Raw genomic sequence first — 22,553 nt, forward strand, 5'->3', positions numbered from 1 at the left:
ACATAGAATGAAGTATATTGTAGCAGTGATGCTGTTTTCTCATATGTTGTCTGAGTTCAATTTCTATGTACATAGCATATGTCACTGTTTTGGACTTATCTGAATATGCAGCTCTTAAAAAGAAATACAAAGGATCTACAACAACCCCCCCCCTAATTGACGGATACCTCAGATGCAGACGCACATAAACCTAAATGCCTAAACTTGTACTTTAACAGCAATAATGTTTGAAGGTTTACATAAAAGTACATAAAACTTGGATTAGTTACTTAGCTAGAGGCTGTTGAAACTGACCTAAAGATAACCTTTAAAATAGCCTCTGGTGCTTGGTAATGGCAATTTGTACAGGAAATGTTAATATCCATCATCAGATACCTTCTTCAGAGATCCCAATGATTTAGAGGTCTACGTAATAGTAGGCCTAGAACACTTTAATCATTTAGTTCTGTTTCACAAGAGGAAGGGGGCTGCCATAAATAAGCATGTTTGAGGCCAAAGCTTGATCTGTGCAATAGCCTGGTAGAATTTATTGTTCAGCAACTAGTCAGAACTAGAATGATCTCTTTGTATTATTTATGAGTCCATTGAGTTGTACATCAACAGAGGCATCAAGGAGAAGCTTAGATAGAGGATATAATCAGTAATTGTAAGAGGAGTCTAGTATAGCCAAAATTTCATTTTAGTTTTCAGGCTAATTTTCTGATTCATAGGACATTTTAATCATTACACACATTATTATGGTGTTCAAGATGTGCACAGAGCAAACTCTGCGGTAACCAAACTGAGAATTTAAAAGTTCATCATCAGTTTTGTGTTAACCATTCCATTGTGTGTGATGATGTATTTGTAAATCATGAAGGGCTGTGAAGAGAGAACCAGATGGCTCAGGAAATTAGTAACAAAATATGAAGACTATCACCTCCAAGTTGTAGTTTCAAATCCAGGCATGCTTGATCATGAAAAATATTACCAATCTTGTAACAGCCTAAATTCTGCCACTGGATTCACCTGTGTGGACCGCCAGTGACTTGATGGCTCTTGAGTGCTTTGGACAGAAAGGATAGGTTTTAATGCTATGATGCAACATACACAGAGTGAAGAGACTTTTTAAAGGAAAAACTGGGATACCTATCATCATGGGGAATTCACAGATGAGTTTTGACAGTTATGGTGGGCAAGTACCCAGGGCAATGGGATTGTATCTGTTTCTTTTCCCCTCCGGGTTAGCTCCGCTAAGCAATATTTGGTCCCCAAGACCGGATTAGAAATCTCCTCAGGAGATTTCTGGACATTCCTTGTTTATAATCAGGCCAAAATTATTTATTCATTTATTTATTTATTGGTGATGGTGTTAAGGCACTTGAACTTCTGATTCAAGCTAGAACAGGAAGTACACAGGCATGTGAAAGTGAAGGAAAAATGGTAAACTTTTCAAGCCTCAAGAAAGGTTCAATGGAGGAATAAGTGAAGGTTCAGGTCAGATTAGTTTTCATAGCTCACATGCAGAGGTTCGTACATAACACCCTTCCACTTCAGAGGGTTACATATTCATTACAGTAGGTGGAGAGTTATGTATCCAGGTATTTCTACCACACTTTCACTGTGGTGTCTATGAATATTACATTTTAGAGTTACATGCACTGCTTTTAATACTAGCAGGATAAGATTTTTCTAATCAGTACAGTGGGATGTTATACTTTGTAATAGGGTTGTTTGCTGCCTGCTATCACCATCCATAGGTGTTTGTTATAGACTGAGGTAAAGTGACTTGAACTGGGAGGAGACAAAGAGGGAAGGAAAATAATGTGGGCCAGATCTTCATCTGGTGTACATGGGCCAATTTCCATCAGCTGAGGATCTGGCCACGCTTTTTTTATTTTTTTAATTATGTTTTCTACATCTTTGTATGGTCTTTCAGATCCATATGCTCATGTTTCATTCCTCCATCAAAGCAAAACAACAGAGATCATCCATGCAACTCTGAATCCCATGTGGGACCAAACGCTTATATTTAATGAAATTGAAATCTATGGAGACCCACAGACAGTAGTACAAAATCCACCTAATGTGGTTATTGAACTTTTTGACAATGACCAAGTGGTATGTGAATTTTTTTTGTCTTGATTCCCCTTTGGTTGTTTACTTGGAAAGAGCAGATTAATTAAAGTTTATGATTTCTGATTGGCCAATTTGTCCAGGGCAAAGATGAGTTTCTAGGAAGAAGTGTTTGCTCTCCTATGGTAAAGCTAAACCCAGGAGTGGATATCGCACCTAAGCTTCTCTGGTATCCTGTAATGAATGGAGGAAAAGCTTGTGGGAGCATCCTTTTAGCTGCAGAGCTTATTCTGAGGGACAAGGTAATTTAAAAATATATATATTCTTCCACACAGTATGGTATTTGAAACAGTTACTGTTGTGAATGTTTTACTATATACAATGCACTCTGTTTAAGAAAAAGGACAGAAACTTGTGCTTCTGTGCTTGTCTTCATAGAATGGCTCCAACCTTCCAATTCTTCCATCACAAAGAGCACCAAAGCTTTACATGGTACCTCAAGGAATTAGACCTGTTGTTCAGCTCACTGCTATTGAGGTAGTGTATGCTGCTCAAATTAACTGAATATAATGAGAGGAATCTCATCTTGAAGGTAGAAAATGTCTTCATATATTTTCTTCCATAAATAATGTGGTAATAAAATAAATACAGATGGCTTATTTTCCAGCATAGTGTCATTAACATTTTTTAGTAAAACACCTCTCTCTCTCTGTATATGTCAGCGATACCTTATAATTGGAAAGACATTGTTTTCCCCTTCCAGTTATTATTTCAGTATCATTTTTAGCACACTGATTTCCCTTAGTAATGCCTATACTGGATTTTATTTACAGATTCTTGCCTGGGGGTTACGAAACATGAAAAACTACCAAATGGCTTCTGTTACTTCTCCAAGTCTCATTGTAGAGTGCGGTGGTGAAATGGTGGAGTCAGTAGTGATCAAAAACCTCAAAAAGACACCAAATTTTCCATATTCTGTACTCTTCATGAAAGTGGTATGATGTTAAAATTACAGTGCAAAGATCTTCAGTAGTGTTAAATGTTCTACACTCTAGGTTTCGTTTTTAGTAGAAAAATCAATAGAAGGAATAAGCAATTCTTCTTTGACTTAATGTAAGACATTCATCTTTGGAGTCTGAAAATTCTCATAATGGTAGTTAAACATTTCTTCCCAAATGCTACTAATCAATATGACTATGTTGATGATCTGTCTATAGATCTGTCTAGGTACGGCCCTCATCACTGTAATATCTGAGGCTCGGGAAATCTTACTTTGAGGCAATACATGTATTTTTAAAAGATTATTATACTGATATTTAATTAGTACAGCATGGAGCTGCATGATGTATGCAAATATACATGCATAGATCATGAGAGTTTAGTATTAAATTACTGAGATTGTGGCCCAATCCTGCAGTCTTTACTCAGGCGAAAACTCTTTATTCTCCTTATCTACCATGGTTCTAAACACAAGCAACTAAACTCTATTTTTAACTTCTAGCTTTTGCCCAAAGAGGAGATATATGCTCCATCACTAGTCATTAAAGTGATAGACCACAGACAGTTCGGACGGAAACCAGTTGTGGGACAGTGTACCATTGAGTCCCTAGAAGACTTTCGCTGTGACCCCTACGCTACTAGGGAAGACATTGCACCACAACTAAAAGGTAGGCAGCTAGAAGATGACAACAATTCTCCTCCTTTTTTGAGGAAGATTGGAGTAATCCACCTTGAATGTTCACTATATATATGGAATAGATTTATAGCCACCTAGTGTTGTTTATTAAGTTAGTGACAGTGTGGTTGGAGTAAAAAAATCAAACTCACAGTATTAATCACCAATGCGGTAATCTATAGAGCCTCAGAAGAGAGATGACAACCTACAGGGCAATGTCTGTATTCTTACAACAGACAGTGTCAGCCCATTGGATCAGCTGGTACCTCCAAAAGGCTTCTGTAGCATATGCATGCAATATAACTACCTTTAAATGACTGTTGTAATTGGTAGTACTGATGTAGAGAATGACACTCAAGGAGAAAGATAAAAGACTGAAAGCAAAGAGGGAGTTATTATGAAGATGGCATTATATTTTATGGGTAAATTTATTCAGAAAGCCATTGTTTATTTAATCCTCCCATCTTTTACTTAGTTTATGTTCAGTGCTCCTTAGAAAGCCATCATCATTATTCCAGAGAATGGATGGAAATACCACAGTAGCTTTTTTAAAAAAAGGAAGTAGCATGGAAACATAGGACCTAATCTGCTCCATGCATTTGGACCACATAAGCACCCACATGGATCAACTTGAAGATCAGGCTCCTAATGGACCACATCAGTTCACTATACTGTACTGTCATATTATGCATATAGGCACCATTTTTTTTCAATTGCAATAGGAAGATTTTGAAAACCATAAATGGCAGGTAAGAGTCTAACATCCACTGACTTTCAATAGGCATTAGGTGCCAACCTGCCATTTGCAGCTTTGAAAATGTCCCATTATGGCTTTTTCTTCAAACTCCATTGCTTTTGATATGTATGTGTGTGTGAGAGAGAAAAGTATGTATGTAACATAGCTATTTCTTGCTAATTTCTTTAAAGAGCTAATCCTGAGTAGCAGTTAACAAAACACTGCAAATAAATGCTTGCTTTAAAAAGTCAAACCCACACCAAATAAATTCTTTTACAACTTCTATAACATTTGAATTTAAATTCTGATAGCAAAATTGACTGGCATATTTCACCTTAAGAAAATATTTCATTTACAGTTAGCCTCCTGTCTGCTGTGCCTCGTCGGGATGTGGTCATTGAAATGGAAGACACAAAGCCACTACTAGCAGCTCAGGTAATCTTTGCAATTTGATGCTTGACTTTCATATTTTGGACACATGATTTACTAACAACTACTTAGCATACAATTTTGGATTTCTGTAAGCTTTTCTGCCCAAGTCGCAGAAGCAACTGCAAAATTGGTGGAGCATTTTGGAGTGTCATTTAAAATAAATTTGTATTGTGGCAGGGGAGCAAAGGAAGTATCTTAATTATTATTACTTTTTTTCTTATGGTTAACATTGAAATGATGTATTTCATGCAAAGTAGAGTTGAATAAATAATTAATAATAATGTATTCTCAGTCAGTTTATTCCATCTGTTCATGAATTGTCTGTGAGCAGTTTATAACTTTTCAAATTATTTCCTATTCCGAATTGTTCACTAAATACTTTTGGTGAATAATTTTTGGTCTTCAGATCATTCATGAGCAGTTTGTTGCAGGTGTTCAGATATGAAATTCTAGAAGTGTTGATTGGTTTATTGAACTCATAGGTCATATGGCAGATTTCTGTTTCCTGATTGGATGAGTTACACTTAAAATCAGGTTTCTATTGTGAATATTTGCATTTACAAGTTCTAAACCTGTGCTCTGTGAATATTCTTGAATATTTGCTTACAATTCAAAATATTTTTGTGACTACTCCTGCCCGTAAACTCATTTTCTAGATTGTTCGTAGAAAGCATCCACAAAAGCCAAAGTGAATTCAACAACAGACACAACTGGTGTTGAATTCAAGTTTTTGAGCAAGCACTTGCTGAACATTTTTGAGCTATTCACCCAGATTTAATGCTTAACACACTAAATCTTAAACAACTACTTCTGTGCTTATTTATCTTTTTTCTTTTGTCATTGGGGCTTGCAGTTATGATGTGCATTATATTTTTTTGATGCTTCTTTTCTTGCTTTACTGAGGATCCCTCTCTATGCAATCCCCTTTTGTCTTTCATGTAGCGTAGCTGCTCTGTAATTATGCTATATAAACAGTGCCAGTGAAAGCAGCAGATGTTTATCACAGGCATACCAGACTATAGATATATCAATATGTTCAAGCAGCTAACAGTATACATTCAGTCCATTGTCCAACCTTTCCATTCAGCTAGAAGTAGTGTGAGGCTTAGTCCATTCACTTACACAGTCACCTCTGGAAAGCATTTGCAGTTTGCATATGGCTGACCAGGTACATCAAAATACCAAAATATCGAGTCTTCTGCGTTGTTTCTGTTTTAAAACATTTTACCTAATTTAGCTTGAAGGTTACACTATGGATGTGAGAAACAGAAAGAGAGAGGAGTCGAAGATGTCCCCAGGTTATTTTGTGAGCAACAGAGAGAATTATGGTGTTATCAGCAGTAAGAGAAAAAGCCAGAAAAGGAGAGGGTTTGGAGGAAGAAATCAGTGACAATTTTTAATTTTAACCACACTAAGCTTAAAGTTTTTGGTGAGACCTCCAGGAGATGCCGGATTTGTGGATGCAAGATAAAACAAGGAGCAGAGAGAGGCATGCAAAATATAGTAACAATTAACAATTGTAATGCTTTCCAAACATTTTAAAAATAAGTACAATAAACAAAATGCAGGGGGAGGAATTTCTCTGGTCAGTGCAAAAGGACTTGGAACTAGCCAGAGATAGCCAATGAAACATTCCCCTTACACAAGGGAACTCTCTGCCTCCTTCCGCACTAACTGCCCCTCCCCTCCACCTTGGCATTGGGGGAAGGAAGGGAGTGCAGTGTGGTGATAGTGGTAGTGGGGTGATTTGAGGGGCATGGTAAAAAATTGCCCAATCCTCCACTGGTGTAAATTTGAGTTGCCACTGGGATTTGACACCCATGAATCAGGGAGCCCCAGCTAGCTCTCTTCTTTCCCTTTGGAAGGAGTAGAGAATCAAGACCATGGTATAAAGGATTTATTGACGCCATTTGGAATGGCAGTTGTATCTCAGTCATAGTTTTGCCACCCCCTTAGTATTAAGGCCATCCCAAATTCATATCAAGTGAAACGTTTCTGCTGCCCAGGGCATCATGTATATTTCTTTCTGTTCTGTCCTGTGGATCTCTTCAAAGTTCTGATTCTTTCAGCAATCCCATTATAAAACCTTATTTTACAGGTATTTATAATTCAATTACAAAAGTTTGGTCTTTGTTAAAACCTGGGGTCAAATCCCACTGATTTTATGTTTGCAAAATTTGTCCCCTAGCTTGCAGGTTTTTTCAAAAATTACTGATTGTAGATGCTTTTAATTAACAAATTTCTTTAAAAAACACACAGACAAACCAAACAATATTTTTAAAGGGTGTTGGGGTTTTTTTAAGTTATACAGGCCAGAATTTTGATAGCAGTTTTTTTCTTAAAAAAATAAAAGCAGAATGATAAAATTTGTATTTGGAAACCATACGTTTCAAACATACAGGAACTTTTTCTCTGTTTTTTTTCTTATGCACATCCATATTAAATTTTAAGCATAAGTCAACATTGGGATTTAATTTGTTTTTTTTTTTTTGGTTTGTGTGACTCCACCTTTTCCTTTATACAAGTAAAGATTTTTTAATGTTACAGAGGTCAGTGAAAACACTCCAGAACTTTGGAAAAGTTCAAACTCAGATCCAAATTTTGTGGCTTGGCCCCTATTTCTAACGTGTTCATTGAATGTACTGTACACATTCTTTTTTCACTACTCATTCAGGATCTTAATGTCAGAAAGAGTGGACTCATTTAGAGACCTCATAATAATGCGTTTCCCTATATTCTACTTTCTCACACAGAGGGACTTGCTGTTTAACATAAAATAGTAGAAACAAAACCGGCCTGCTGATCTAATCATGTTAATGCTTTCCAAGTTCCCAATCCATATTGAGATTTTTTTTATGTCAGTTAATAATTATATACAAAATAGATGCCTAAGGTAAAAGTCCTCGTCCCAGTGAAGTCAATGGCAAAACTCTCATTGACTTCAATGGGGCCAGGATTTCACCCATAGAAGGGAAAACTTATAAATACTATACAGTGTGCTCGACAATTTTTTTTTTTTTTTAAGAGTTGGACATCAATTTAGTAAATATAATGTTGCATTGCATACACTAATAGCATCCATATGATAAAAGGTCTCTTTAGAAGAATTAAAAGTATATTTTTGGAAAGCATATGTGATGTACAGATAACACACTAAGGGCCCAGTTGCAGAAATTTCATCAATTACATTCCAATTTCCAGTGCTTAAGCAGTATGTCAACAGCACTCAGCAAAATGGCTTCTCCAACAGCAGTGCATGTATGTATGAAGCTAATGCATGAAGATAACCAAGTGGGGATTTAGGTGCCTTGGTCATGTGGCTTTCACTTCTCTTTTGATAATTCTTCTGTAGAGAGATTTTGGAGTGAAGGATGCTTTTATATGAAGTATAGTAGTATATTTACAATTACTAGGGAGTTCTTCCAGTTCCTTTACATGTCATATATCTACAGCTCAGAATTAATGATTGGTTCAGCCCTACTACCAATATTTGGATTTTGTTTAAAATTAGATTTTCCAGGGGAAAACATACTGATTGATCAACAGTAAATAAAAACATAATTCTGTTACCTTGCTAAGACTCAACTGTGGCTGATAGTACAGGGTCTCCATAAATTGGAGCAGATAAATAAATAGCAGTTCAATATTTGTTATGAAAGAACATTTATAATAATACATAATAAGGTCCTTGGATAGCTAAAGAAATTGATAAATTATTTTATCTGGTCTTTGCCATGTGAATATTTCTCTCCAAAATCTCAATTTATCTATAATGATTTAAGCCTAAATCACTGGCATTTTATGAATGAACATTGCTTATTAATTTTAACAGCATCCAAAATATAGATCATATTTACAGTTTGTGGTGGGGATTTGTGGGATTTAGATTTTAAACATTTTTCAAAGCTATTAAAAATATTGTTTGAAAAGACATTTGACGGTATATCAGGAAAAAAATTAGTCTTAAACCAGTCAGCACCTTGAACATTACGTTCTGATGAAAGATTCAGAGACCATAAATAATTATGTTTTGTGGTAAATCCCCTTAATTCAGAGTTAAGAATGAAGCTTGTTGCACAGCAAGGCAAACAACATTGTTTTCATGAAAAACTGTCATTCATCTATCTTCAACATTGTGAATTAGTGAAAAAATGTAGATTAAAAAATGCAAGGTCTTTAAATTTATTACATACCTGTAGGTGAACAGATAGGTAATCAGAGTTTGAGGGCAAACTGCTCGTTTAGAAATTGTCATAAATCCTCATACAGTATGAAATTATTTGTTACCATGGGATACTTCTGATTTTATCTTAAAGTTAGCCATGATGACTGAAATACAGTACATTTTAATATCCAAACAGGACAATTACCTTCATTATAGAAATGAGGAATTTTGAGTAGTACATTTGGGTTTGTATACTCATATGCTATTTTCTGGATTTCTTTTGGTTTGCACAACAATCTAATTATTATACCTCTAAATTAGAACACAATGGGTGCTACAAACACAGAAAATCATTAGCGGTAATCATTGCTTCCAAATAAGTGTGGTACAATATTTGCTCTTCATGGAAGATCCTTATTCATAATGTAAATTATATAATTAATTTTGCGATTGTGAAAGTTGTTGTGAGTATTTATAATTCTTCACATTTTTTCAGACTATAGAATGACCACAATTTTTAAAGCTGCAAATTGGCAATAAAAAGAGAAACAAAAAGACTTGTAAGCATTAGCAACTATTTTATAAATATGTAAGGAGTAAAATATGAGAGTCTTCAAAAAGAACAAAACAATCCAAATTACTCTGTGTGTGTGTGTGTGTGTGTGTGTGTGTGTGTGTGTGTGTGTCTCTCTCTCTCTCTCTCTCTCTCTCTCCTTTGGAACAAAATCTCGGTGGAATTAAAAATTATTACGTTTGATTTAGAGATAGACCTGGACCCACTTGTAAGGGAACCAACCAAGCAAAGTATGGGCCAGATCTCTCACTCCTCCTTGCACACCCAAAACAAATCCGTTAAAGCTGTGGGTGTGAGAGGAATGCGGCATTGGGTTCCACGAGAGTATAAATACACTCTCACACATTTTCTCTGTTTACTTTTTAAAACATTGTTACAAGAACCAAAACATAAATTTCCCAATCCTGACAACTTTCAACATTTCACTGGGTATGTAATAAATACTATAGTTCAACAAATAAAGCAACAAATCATCTCTGAATAATTCCTAAGTAAGTAAAACATTTTGTGAAATATAAAACTTATATATGAAAACGAAGTTTTCCTTCTTTATCGCCTGCCCCCAATGTAAAACATTATAAACTCTGTTTTTTATTTACCCTCTTTTTTTGTTTTGCTCTTTTTTATGAATGGATCCTTATGAGCAGCTTACAGAAAAGGTAATTACAATGTTCCTTATTTATAATAGCATAGTGCTTTCTTGTAAGTCAAAGCTCCAGGTAGAAATCGGTAAGTTAACTTTGTATTCTGGTTTTGATACTTTTAGGGGGTGGAGAAGGGATTTGTAACTTTTGAAAAACATCAGAATAAAATGCTGCCTGCACCTTTTGACCAGAATGGAAAATTTAGGAAAATTATGCAGAATGGAAAATGTGAGCCTCCACTTAATCCAAAAGTTATTCAAAACAACAGATTTATTGATCTGAGTATCACTAATCACCTCTATAAATGCCACAATCCTTTAATATTTTTCATAGTTACTACCTGGATTTTTTCTCTAGAGTGATTACTTTCTACAAATAACAGGTGACTTTACCTGTCTAATCCCTATAGAGTTAGATACACAACATATCTATGATAAGATGCTGACAAAATAATTGAAAGAAACTGTTAAAATTATTTCCTTGCTCACTATAATGGTGCAGCACTACGACAATATATTTTGCACACTGTTGTGAAGTATAAGGGGAAAGAAAAGTGAGGTAATAGTTTCCAGAATTCATTGATGGTTTCCCTACTCCTTCCTAATGGACATATCCTGTAGACTTTACTCTGACAAAACTCCCCTTGAAATCAATGGGCCAGATCCTCAGCAAGTATAAAGGCAGCATAGCTCCATTGACTTTAGTGGAGTGACACCAATTTACACCAGCTGAAGATCTGGACCAATATAATTCTAACTGTATCAGTATTATTGAAATCAATGGGAGTTTTACCTGTCTCAGGACTGATGTATTTAACCCCCATATGAAAGAATTTTATGACCTGTTTACTCTAGGTATTATGAATAAATTAAATGTATGCATTTTGAAGGAGACAGGCACCACAGTATCTAGAATTCATTGCAATAGCCAAAATGCATAGATTGCTGTGGCTAGGTGCATATTCAAGAAGAAAGGCCAGACAAAGTAGTACGTGCTGCTGTAGGCAGGATGCTAGACAAGACAGACCATTGATAGATCCGGTATTGTAATTCCTATGAGTTAAGTAAGACAGTTTAGCCCTAACTTTAAATTTCATTGCTCTCTTTTTGATTCAGACCTTTATTTGTTTATTATTTATTATACCTTTGAATAATAGTTTTTGTTATACTTTTAATTAGTCATTGCATCTGTTTTATAGATGATAGAAAGAGGCTGGAGTGCATGCTATAAAGTTCATTCTTGTCTACCACTAAAAGACGTTTTTCTTTTTTTAAGGAAGAAGAAATTGTTGATTGGTGGAGCAAATTTTACGCTTCAATAGGAGACCATGAAAAATGTGGACAATATATTCAAAAAGGATATGACACTTTAAAGGTACTATATAAAAAAATTAAAGGGACATTTTGGTAGGTCAAAATGTTCTCTCTTTTTGACATAAAAATAATTGTATCTGATTGTTAGTCTCCAAAAAAAAATGATTAAGTCTTGTCTTTTCATATTGCCATAATTGTAAGCAATCCAACCTCATCATAAGTTTCATCTGACTTCTCTCCAAAGTATCATATTGTGCATAACAGAACTTGAACAGTGAAACTGGTGTTTTGACAGCCCTAAATGGATTGGAGTCAGTTTCCATTTTCACCTGGTTAAAAAAAAAAAAAAAAAAAAGACATACAGATGTCTGTGTACCTGATATGTAGGTTCATAAATAGTTAAATATCTCAATACCAGATGCAACCACAAATAAATACAGGCACATAACTGCCTGTAATTATTTTGGGCATGCAAACAGGGAAGCCAAGATAAAGATAAGACCCTTAATATCCTTCTGATTTTAATATTAGTAAGGAAAGTTACGACTCTTCCCACATCAGATTTGTCACTATTTATGCCAAAGGGCATGTGGGGAGGGAGTGAAAGGAGTTCCAGAAAGGTCTTGCAGTTTTTTCCTCTATTGACTAGACACAGATATTAAGGGCTTGATCCTGCACCACTGATCTCAATAGGAGTTTTACCATTGATTTCTCTGGAGAAAAGCTCAGAAGCACATTGATGGAGTCTGCAGTTCTGTATATTTAATTAATATTTTTCTTTATGCATTGGTGTAAATTGGAGCCAGAAATATCCTTTCTAAGACCACTCCCACTTTTTCATGTATACACCTATGGGGGCACAAGTGAGGTTGAGGTTGGGGAATGCAGTTGATTTGGGTTTTGATTAAGACACAAGTGGGAATTGACAGCACCAGAAACAACTCACATTTTCCAAATAGATTCTGTTCTTTTCCCCCTGTAAAGAGGTAAGAGTGCAAATACGAATGGTTTTGTACCCTAACATCTCCTAAGTGGAGTACAGCTTTGCTACACCAAAATGACACTAGCTTTTTAATGGACTTTGTGTGTGTGTTAAATTTTTAAATGTCACTTCAATTTTACTTTAGGTATATGATTGTGAACTGGAGGAGGTACCTGAATTTAAGGGCTTGACAGACTTCTCTGATACATTTAAGCTGTACAGAGGGAAATCAGAGGACAATGATGACCCTTCAGTGGTAGGAGAATTTAAGGTAAAAAAAAAAAAAGTATCCTATTGTTGCACCAGAAATGAAAAAGTAACCAAAAGCTGGAGGTAGTCCTTTGAATGTATCATTTGCACATACATTGAGTCTACTCCTGTGCCAGACACATTCTGTTTGACTCTGAGAGGTGCATTGCACCCTCCACTCCTACTCAAACTCTGATTCAGCAAACCACTTAAGCATGTGCTGGAATACATTCCTATTCAGCAAAACATTTTGAGTTTAATGAAGTCCCATTGACTTCCTTAGGATATAACCATGTGTATAAGTGCCTTGCTAAATAGTGATGTTTGCCTGAGTGGAAAATGCAGGTGCTCAGAACCTCTCAGGATCAGGCCCTTTCTTTTCAGTGGCACAGTGCGGGGACAACATAGCATATATCTCCCTCCTCCAGAGATACTTGTGTGTTAATTCAGAGGACCAATGCTGCACAGGCATATGTTGAGGAGCAAGTTATTTTTCAATGGTTACTGCTACAGGAAGCTGTCCTAGTACTGTGGTTTTGAAATAATAGGTTTAAAATAAAAAGATCAGCTAACCCCTCCCCCTGCCACAAACCATTCTGCTGTATCTGTTGAAAATACATTTTACATTATTATATAGTTAAAGGAAATAACAGGCCAGATTGTCAACTAGAGTGAATAAGTTTAGCTCAATTGGAGTTCAGTGGAGGAAGGCCATTTCACATCAGCTGAGAACATGGTACGCCGTCTCTATTTTAATATAATGAAGGCATATAAAGTGAAATCCTGGTCCCCACTGAAGTTGATAGCAAAACTTCCATTGACCTTCAGAGGGGCCAGCATTTTACCCATAATGTTTCTCAGTCAGGGGTACTTACGGAATCGAATCTAAAACAGCTTATGTACTCCATTCTGCACTCTTTTTGTGGCTTTGTTCACAAATTTTACAGGTAAAAATTAGGGCTATCAAGCAATTAATCGCACTGTTAAACAATAATAGAATACCATTTATTTAAATATTTTTGGATGTTTTCTACATTTTCAAATATATTGATTTCAATTACAACACAGAATACAAAGTGTACAGTGCTCACTTTATATTTATTTTTGATTACAATATTTGCACTGTAAAAAAAACAAAAGAAATAGTATTTTTCAGTTCACCTAATACAAGTACCGTAGTGCAATCTCTTTATCATGAAAGTTGAACTTACAAATGTAGAATTATGTACAGAAAATAACTACATTTAAAAATAAAACAATGTAAAATTTTAGAGCCTGGAAGTCCACTTAGTCCTACTTCTTATTCAGCCAATTGCTAAGACAAACAAGTTTGTTTACATTTAAAGTAGATAATGCTGCCCACTTCTTGTTTACAATGTCACCTGAAAGTGAGAACAGGTGTTCACATGGCACTGTTATATCCAGCGTCGCAAGATATTTATGTGCCAGATGCGCTAAAGATTCAGTTCCCTTTAAACTTCAACCATCATTCTATTGGAGATGCGTCCATGCTGATGATGGGTTCTGCTCAATAACAATCTCAAGCAGTGCAGACCGATGCATGTTCATTTTCATCATCTGAGTCAGATCCCACCAGCAGAAGGTTGATTTTCTTTTTTTGTGGTTTGGGTTCTGTAGTTTCTGTATCAGAGTATTGCTCTTTTAAGACTTCTGAAAGCATGCTCCACACCCTGTCCCTCTCAGATTTTGGAAGGCACTTCAGATTCTTAAACCTTGGGCTGGTTAGAAATCTCACATTGATTCCTTCTTTGCATTTTCTGAAATCTACAGCGAAAGTGTTCTTAAAATGAACAACATATGCTGGGTCATCATCCGAGACTACTATAACAGGAAATATATGGCAGAATGTGGGTAAAACACAGCAGGGGACATACAATTCTCCCCCAAGGAGTTCAGTCACAAATTTAATTGACGCATTTTTTTTTAAATGAGCGTCATCAGCATGAAAGCATGTCCTCTGGAATGATGGCAGAAGCATGAAGGGCCATACGATTGTTTAGCATATCTGGCACGTAAATACCTTGCAATGCCAGCTACAAAAGTGCCATGCAAATGCCTGTTCTCACTTTCTGGTGACATTTAAATAAGAAGAGGGCAGCATTTTCTAATTTGTTTGTCTTAGCGATTGGCTGAACAAGAAGTAGAACTGAGTGGACTTGTAGGCTCTGAAGTTTTACATTGTTTTGTTTTTTAGTGCAGTTATGTAACAAAAAAATCTAAATTTGTAAGTTGTACTTTCATGACAAAGATTGCACTACAGTACTTGTATGAGGTGAATTAAAAATACTATTTCTTTTATCATTTTTACAGTGAAAATGTTTAATAAAAATATACACTCATTTCAATTACAACACAGAATACAATATATATGAAAATATAGAAAAACATCCAAAATATTTAATAAATTTCAATTGGTATTCTATTGTTTAACAGTGAAATTAAAACTGCGATTAATCGCGATTAATTTTTTTTGAGTTAATTGTGTGAGTTAATTGTGATTAATTGATAGCCCTAGTAAAAATATTTTCAATGTGATTTATACACAGAAGGAAACATGCAGAGGTATCTTTGGAATGGTGAAATACACATAAACACACTGGGCCAGGACCTCAACTGGAGTAAATCAACATAGCTCCATTGGAATAAAAGAGCTACACAGATTTAAACCAGCTGAGGATCTAACCCTACATACATTATGGGCTTGATCCAAAGCCTGTTGAAGCCAATGGAAAGACTCCAATTGACTTCAATAGCCAAGATAAGGGTCTAATTTTTGTGCACATATGCAAAGCAGTCCCTCCCTAAAGCAGGAGATGGACAAGATAAACCTAGCAAAAGGTCTCCTCTGTCTCTAACTTGTATGATTCTTTGGTGCATATTCTTTTTAGGGCTCCTTTAGAATCTATCCATTATCAGATGATCCTGCTGTACCAGCTCCTCCTCGTCAATTCCGTGAGTTACCAGACAGTGGACCTCAGGAGTGCATTGTGCGAATTTATATCATTAGAGCCTTAGCTCTCCAACCCCAGGATAACAATGGGCTGGTGAGACACTTTACTTTTTTGAGGTTCAGGAGCTAACTTTGTGCTTAAGAACTTAGTGATACCAAGAAAAATTGGCGCACACACACACAAAAAATTATTACCTAATAGTATTATTTCCCATCTTGTTTCCAAACAGTGTGATCCTTATATAAAAATAACCTTAAGTAAAAAAGTAATTGAAGACAGAGATCATTATGTTCCCAATACTCTCAACCCAGATTTTGGCAGGTAACTCATTTTCTGATTTTTTTTTTATCTGGTGTTTTCTAAAGTGTTTTCATAATCTCTGTCCATGAATAAATCATCACATTACCATTATACCTTCAGTTCTACACTACACTCATCTTGTTTTTATGTATTTTCTAAACTCTCTGACACCTTATTCACAATTGTATGCTGGCTATTTATTAGGGCCCAATTGTATAAAATTCTGAGCATCTCCAGAAATATGCTGATCCCGCTGCTCTTCCTTTGAAGTCAATGGAACCTGCATGTGCTCAGCGCCTCTGTAGATTCAGGTGCTTAACTTTAGGCACCCGAGTCTGAACAATTTGGCCATAGTTTTTAAGACTGTAAATGTTTTCACTGTACATATAAAGAAGTGATCCATATATACTGTGAATTGCTAATAGACATCTACATTGCTTGTGAGTTTTGTTTACTTTATAAAAATCTGAAAGCTGCTAGAAAGTTTGTGCGATGGGGACACAGTGTGACTTGTATAATAGAGTGCCTGTCTCAGGTGTTATGATACTTATACCACCCAAAACAGCAAATTAGATGAAGAAATTTTGCAGAGGAAACTTAGAATAATCATCACGGTTACAGATTGGCAAGGTGAAATTCTTAAAGTTTCTGCACATACAAAAAACAGATTAATAACAGTGATTTTTGAAAAGTAGCTATCAGACCCCAGACAAGGGTCTTTGGACGAGCATTCCCTAAACTGTTGATAGCTGTTATCTAAGTCCCAACTCTGGCTGCACATGATTACAATGGTTCTAAAGAATCTGCAGGAGGCAGGGGTAGGATTGTTAAAGCCATGGTACCCATATGAACTCATACAGATTTATTCATGTGTGGAGGCACAAAGGAAAACAGCAATAGTAACTCTAATTTTAGGTCTTTCAGCACCAAGGGTATTTCTTTAAATGTCTTAAAAAATGACTACTCAGAAATGAACTTTCATGACCATTAATATTTAACTGGACCTTGTACTTTTAGAATGTATGAACTCAGCTGCTTCCTGCCTCAAGAGAAGGATCTGAAAATTTCAGTCTATGATTATGATATGCTGACTCGTGATGAAAAAGTTGGTGAAACCATCATTGATCTTGAGAACAGGTTCCTTTCTCGCTTTGGAGCTCATTGTGGCATACCACAGCAGTATTGCATGTAAGTTATGCTTTTGTCTCCTCAAACATTGTGCCAGTAAAGTAAGATCTCTAATCAGTAAAAAAGCCAGGTTTTCTTCACTATCATTTGGTTGTATAGAAAGTGCTATGGCCTCTCTGCTACCTGTTTTGTGTACCTATAGAATCATCTACAGTCTAAAGAAAAACTGCAATTTTTTAGGAAGAGAGTCTACAAAAACTGTTACTCCACACATTCTTAGGCAGATTCTTTCTCTAGATGCAACCTTTTGTTAGTGGTAAGAAGTATTACTTGCATACAGAGAGAGAACATGTAATCGAATTATCTGACAAGCACAGGGCATTAAATACAAAAACATGAGTTGCAATAAGATGAATTTGCTGTAATGATTTCTCCTTTCCCAATACACAGAGATGGGGCTTAAAACAACACATACTGAATAACTTTAACTGACCTTGAATGCAAATAAATATATAGATAGATAGATAGATATCTGAGGAGGACGCCTCTTTTTTTTTTTTTTTTTCCCTGATACAGACTAACATGGCTACCACAGAAAGCTGTGACCTTGAATGGAATTTTATCTTTATAAAACCCTCACTAATACAGAAAAGTCAAGTAGCAAAATTTAGCCCTGGTATAACTCCACCCACCAACTATTTAGCTATCACATTTTGTATATGTTTCGGGGGAAAACAGCATGTAGTGTACTAATTCCAAGATCTGCTCTATTTCCTAAAAGTTCAGGTGTAAATACCTGGCGAGATCAACTGAAGCCAACACACATGTTGCAAAATATAGCCAGGTTGAAAGGCTACTCTCCTCCTATCCTCTCAGAAAATGGAAGCAGGATTAACTATGGAGGACAAGACTACACCTTGGAGGAATTTGGTGAGCTCATTGCTATTTACTGCATGTTTATCTCTTTTGAATGCACAGATTTATAGAAATAAAAAACTTTAAATTATACCAATGTGAAGAATAAGAGTAAAAAACAAGTACATTTTGTACTAAAGTTTGCAGTCTCTCTCTGCATGGACAGGTAAATACAAGAATGGTTGCCGTTTGTTTGATTTTTGCAAGTATGAATACAGTCCATTACTAAATGCAAATTCTGGGTCATGAGTTCAGCCCTATTTCAGTTCTTTCTTTTTATTTCAGAGATTAACAAAAAATTGCATCAGCACCTTGGACCAGGTGAAGAGCGTCTAGCCCTTCATATCCTTAGAACCCAGGGCTTGGTCCCTGAACATGTGGAGACAAGGACCTTATACAGCACCTTCCAGCCCAACATCTCACAAGTACTATAAACTGGTTTCACCTTTGATTTCTGCCATGCAGAATGCTAGCATGCCTACATTTATAGCACAGGGTGCTACTGTAATTAGGGGTGGGTGAAGGAAAAAGGGTAGCAGAGAGTATTATTGTGCCCAGATACTAGGTCATGGTCACATTACGGAGGGATTACATAGAATGGAATTTTATTCTATTGTGATCACTCCAGATGGACTTCTCACACACCAGAGGAATGGGAGAGGGGAATGAACATGTATTTGCAGGGACCGTAGTGAGTGCCAATCCAATAACAAAGGAGTGAGCCTAATCCAGTGGTTTGGAAGTCATTCTTCTCCATTGATACCAAACTTGTTACCAAGTTCATGGGTTTCCACCAGGCTGATACATTTGCAATCATAAAGGCACTTAGTTTGAACTGCCGGTACCAGACTGCGTTCCCACAACTGGGAAATCTTTTATCTCACAAATAGAGCTCATGACAGTGACAACCAGATTATCCACCACCCAGTCAAGAAACTAACTACAAAACAAGAAAGTAGCTAAGGGGATGGTTTGCAAAGCCTCCAGAGGAGGCTGTTTCACAAGGTTTCCGTATGTGAGTTTCATTGGGTAGGAGTGAAAGGAGGGAAGAAGTTTTTGTGCCAGTAACATTTGCAAAATTTCTTCTATTTTCACAGCAAACTATTTAGTCTGAGAAAAAGCTTGAGAGAGATGTGAATCACAGTGTATTAATAAGGACTAACAACACATTCATTCAGTTCACCAAGGGTGAAATCTTGGCCCCATTCAAGTCAATGGGAATTTTGCCATTGACTTCAATGGAGCCAGAATTCTACCCCAAGTGTCTATGCCAGTTTCATTCAGGGTAGACTGCTGAGGGGTCCTCAGATGTAAAGTCCATTAGGACAGCCAGGGAAATGCACTGGTTGATCCCATCCCTGCTGCAGCCTCTGCTCCCTCATGTAGCCCCAAGAGGACATTAAAACTGGCCTGTCCCAGGGGAACCCTCAAGGGAATTGGTGCAAATCCCACCTGACTTTACTTGGCAGTGGATCCTCTTCAGGGTACAGTGACTCGCGTTGGCACAGCAAAGTTTAAATTGCACCTCCTTGTGCCAGCGGGATGAATCGAGCCCATACTCTCCAGCATTCACTAATTACAAGTAGGTGCTCTATACAGCGTGTCCTACATCCACCAAGAAAGGCGTTCATGAGAGGCATTGGAGAGAATGAATAGCTTCTTGTTATGGTTGAGGGGTTACTGATAATGAAATAGACTTTCAGTGGGAATAGAGCAGAAATCTACTATGGTCATATTTTGGCCTTTTAAAACTAATCAGGAAGATGACCTCATCTAGCTAAGAAGTGCTTCAAGGGCAGAGACCTGTTACCCATGCAACATAGGCCGTCTGCTGCAAAACACCAGGCACATTTGTGGGGCCACATAATATCATAAAACAAAATAGCAATTGTGATTCCTATGATTTCAAAGTTTGTACAAACTGAGGGCCCAGACTTACTCTGATTAAGGACTGTGGGAACTTTGGCACTGGCGTTAGTGGGAGAAGGTCTTGGCCCCACAACTACTGCTAAAATTAGTTCTAGAGGCACTTACAGACTTCTGGGCACCATCTCGGGCTCTGCACAGCCTAATATAAACCCCTGGGGATCAATCAGAATTTTCACACATGCATGTTTTTTAAACATGTAACCAACAAAAATCCCTTACTTGACTTCTTCACCAATGCAGGGAAAGCTTCAGATGTGGGTGGATGTTTTCCCCAAAAGCTTGGGACCTCCTGGCCCTCCCTTCAACATCAATCCCCGCAAAGCCAAGAAGTGAGTAGCCGTGCATTGATTGTGCACTTTACAGACCTTGGTGCACAGACCTGGCCAATTCACCTCTTTCCCCAATCATCTTCTCTCTCAGGTACATCATGCGGGTGATTATTTGGAACACAAAGGATGTCATTCTGGATGAAAAAAGTATCACAGGGGAAGAAATGAGTGACATCTATGTGAAAGGGTAAGGGTGCCCTCCCTCTGACCTGCTCATGTGAGGGTATTTAATGAGATCTTTAAAATGTCCAAATCTTACATCTAGTACCTATAATAAAACCATGAATAAAATAATCACCTGCAGAGCCCAGTGCAGGCATGGTCTAAGTATAACTTCCAGGTTGTGATATAAAGCCTAACTAAATAACCAGTAGTGTGATAAGCTGGAAGGTGATTCTAGTTGGAAATATGTCTACAGGTGGGAAAGGATTAAAACTGTAACTACTTTAACTTGGTGCCTATATCTTAACACCTGGCGATCCTCATTATTGAGTGTTTCCTTGACTGCCAGCTAATGAAGGAAAGGATGCTGAAGTGGGCGAGTGTCTCTCTTGAAATTCCATCCTGGACTTGAGAAAGTTTAATCAAAACTGTTATTTCCATGAGAAGTTTTGATTTTGACAAATCTGCATTTTCCGACAAAAAAAAATTAGTCAAATTCCTGAGCAGCTCTAGTAATTAACCTGGGGCACTCACTGCCATAAGATCTCCTCAAGGGCTGCAGAACAGCCAGAAGTAGGGGCGGCTCCAGGCACCAGCGCACCAAGCACGTGCCTGGGGCGGCCTGCCAGGTGCTGTGAGGGCGGCAGTCAGACTGCCTTCGGTGGCGTGCCTGCGGGAGGTCCACCGGCCCCACGGTTTCGGCGGCAATTTGGCAGCGGGTATGCTGACGGCGCAGGATCAGCGGACCTCCCACAGGCATGCCACTGAATCCACGTTACCAGCGGACCTCCCGCAGGCGTGCCACCAAAAGCCGCCTGACTGCCGTGCTTGGGGCGGCAAAATACATAGAGCCACCCCTGGCCGGAAGGTCTGATTCCCAGATCGTGTGGACATACATGGACTAGCTCTGCTCAGTTAGTTTGCTAAAATTAGCAGTGTAGCCGTGGCGACATTGTTAGCGGTTCAGGCTAGCTGCCGGAGTACAATCATACCCAACCCTATGGGGACATACTTGGGCAGCTAGTCTAAGCTGCCACAGTCACATTGCTAATCATAGACGCTATCTCAAGCGGAGGTAGCACAAGTACACCTACCCTAGCTGGGAATCACACCTTCCAGCTACTGTGTAGATATAGCGTATGGCTAATGGCTTAGTAGGATTCACATAGGATTAGGCATTTATTAGATATGAAAATAAACACTCACATTAAATAGGAAAAAACATATTAGGAATATACAGACTCGAGCTCCACAGCTACCACTAAGTACTAACAGGATATTGGATAGATGGACCAAAGGTTTAATTTAGGGTGGCAATTCCTATGTTCTTATTTACACTGCTGGAATGGGTCCAAACTGAAAGGGCCAAAAATCTGTGTTTTGCCATTGACAATACAAATCCTATACCTCATGTTTGTAATCACTGCAAAACATTGTTGTAATATAAACAAGCACTAATAAGGTTAGCTGCATACCACTAAATATATTTGCATTTTAATTTCAGCTGGATGCCTGGCAATGAAGAAAATAAGCAGAAAACAGATGTGCACTATAGGTCACTGGATGGTGAAGGGAATTTTAACTGGAGATTTGTTTTCCCCTTTGAATACTTTCCAGCTGAGCAACTCTGTATGGTTTCTAAAAAGGTGCGGGTTCTCTCGAGTTCAATATAAAGAATTCATGTTCTCATTAGTTGGAAATAAAGCATTTTGAGCTAAATTCTGCCCTCAGTTACATTTGTCCATTAAAGGGTTATATGTGCATAGCTGAGGGCACAATTGGGCCCTGTAAGTTGCTTTTGCACAATAAGGGACCCGGCCAATGCTCCTTACTCAAGCAAACTGCCATTGAGCTCACTGGGTACAAAAATCGGTCCTTAGTTACAGAGATGCAACTCCTAACCCAGTGGGAGTTTTCTGGTGGCAAGGAGGGCAGGACTGGGTCCTGAAATCCACATGTCTGAAATCTGTTGGTAAAATCAGAATATTACTTT

The 22,553-nt window shown here is 37.4% G+C and overlaps 1 protein-coding gene across 2 annotated transcripts in view; it reads left to right on the forward strand.

The window, feature by feature from the left end:
• The window catches only part of MYOF (myoferlin), a 104,797-nt gene that overhangs the window by 77,104 nt on the left and 5,140 nt on the right, over nucleotides 1–22,553 (forward strand). For both annotated transcript variants that reach the window (XM_054033985.1, XM_054033986.1), the window contains 17 exons: nucleotides 1,919–2,100; nucleotides 2,199–2,357; nucleotides 2,494–2,592; nucleotides 2,889–3,050; nucleotides 3,557–3,722; nucleotides 4,825–4,901; nucleotides 10,285–10,296; nucleotides 11,557–11,655; nucleotides 12,722–12,847; nucleotides 15,735–15,890; nucleotides 16,027–16,118; nucleotides 17,115–17,285; nucleotides 18,007–18,155; nucleotides 18,426–18,565; nucleotides 20,310–20,398; nucleotides 20,490–20,585; nucleotides 22,065–22,206. In XM_054033985.1, coding sequence (XP_053889960.1) covers nucleotides 1,919–2,100; nucleotides 2,199–2,357; nucleotides 2,494–2,592; nucleotides 2,889–3,050; nucleotides 3,557–3,722; nucleotides 4,825–4,901; nucleotides 10,285–10,296; nucleotides 11,557–11,655; nucleotides 12,722–12,847; nucleotides 15,735–15,890; nucleotides 16,027–16,118; nucleotides 17,115–17,285; nucleotides 18,007–18,155; nucleotides 18,426–18,565; nucleotides 20,310–20,398; nucleotides 20,490–20,585; nucleotides 22,065–22,206 — 2,117 coding nt within the window. The remainder of the gene's footprint in view (nucleotides 1–1,918; nucleotides 2,101–2,198; nucleotides 2,358–2,493; nucleotides 2,593–2,888; nucleotides 3,051–3,556; nucleotides 3,723–4,824; nucleotides 4,902–10,284; nucleotides 10,297–11,556; nucleotides 11,656–12,721; nucleotides 12,848–15,734; nucleotides 15,891–16,026; nucleotides 16,119–17,114; nucleotides 17,286–18,006; nucleotides 18,156–18,425; nucleotides 18,566–20,309; nucleotides 20,399–20,489; nucleotides 20,586–22,064; nucleotides 22,207–22,553) is intronic.

Source organism: Malaclemys terrapin, chromosome 7, assembly GCF_027887155.1.
Source record: "Malaclemys terrapin pileata isolate rMalTer1 chromosome 7, rMalTer1.hap1, whole genome shotgun sequence".
Lineage (NCBI taxonomy): Eukaryota > Metazoa > Chordata > Testudines > Emydidae > Malaclemys > Malaclemys terrapin.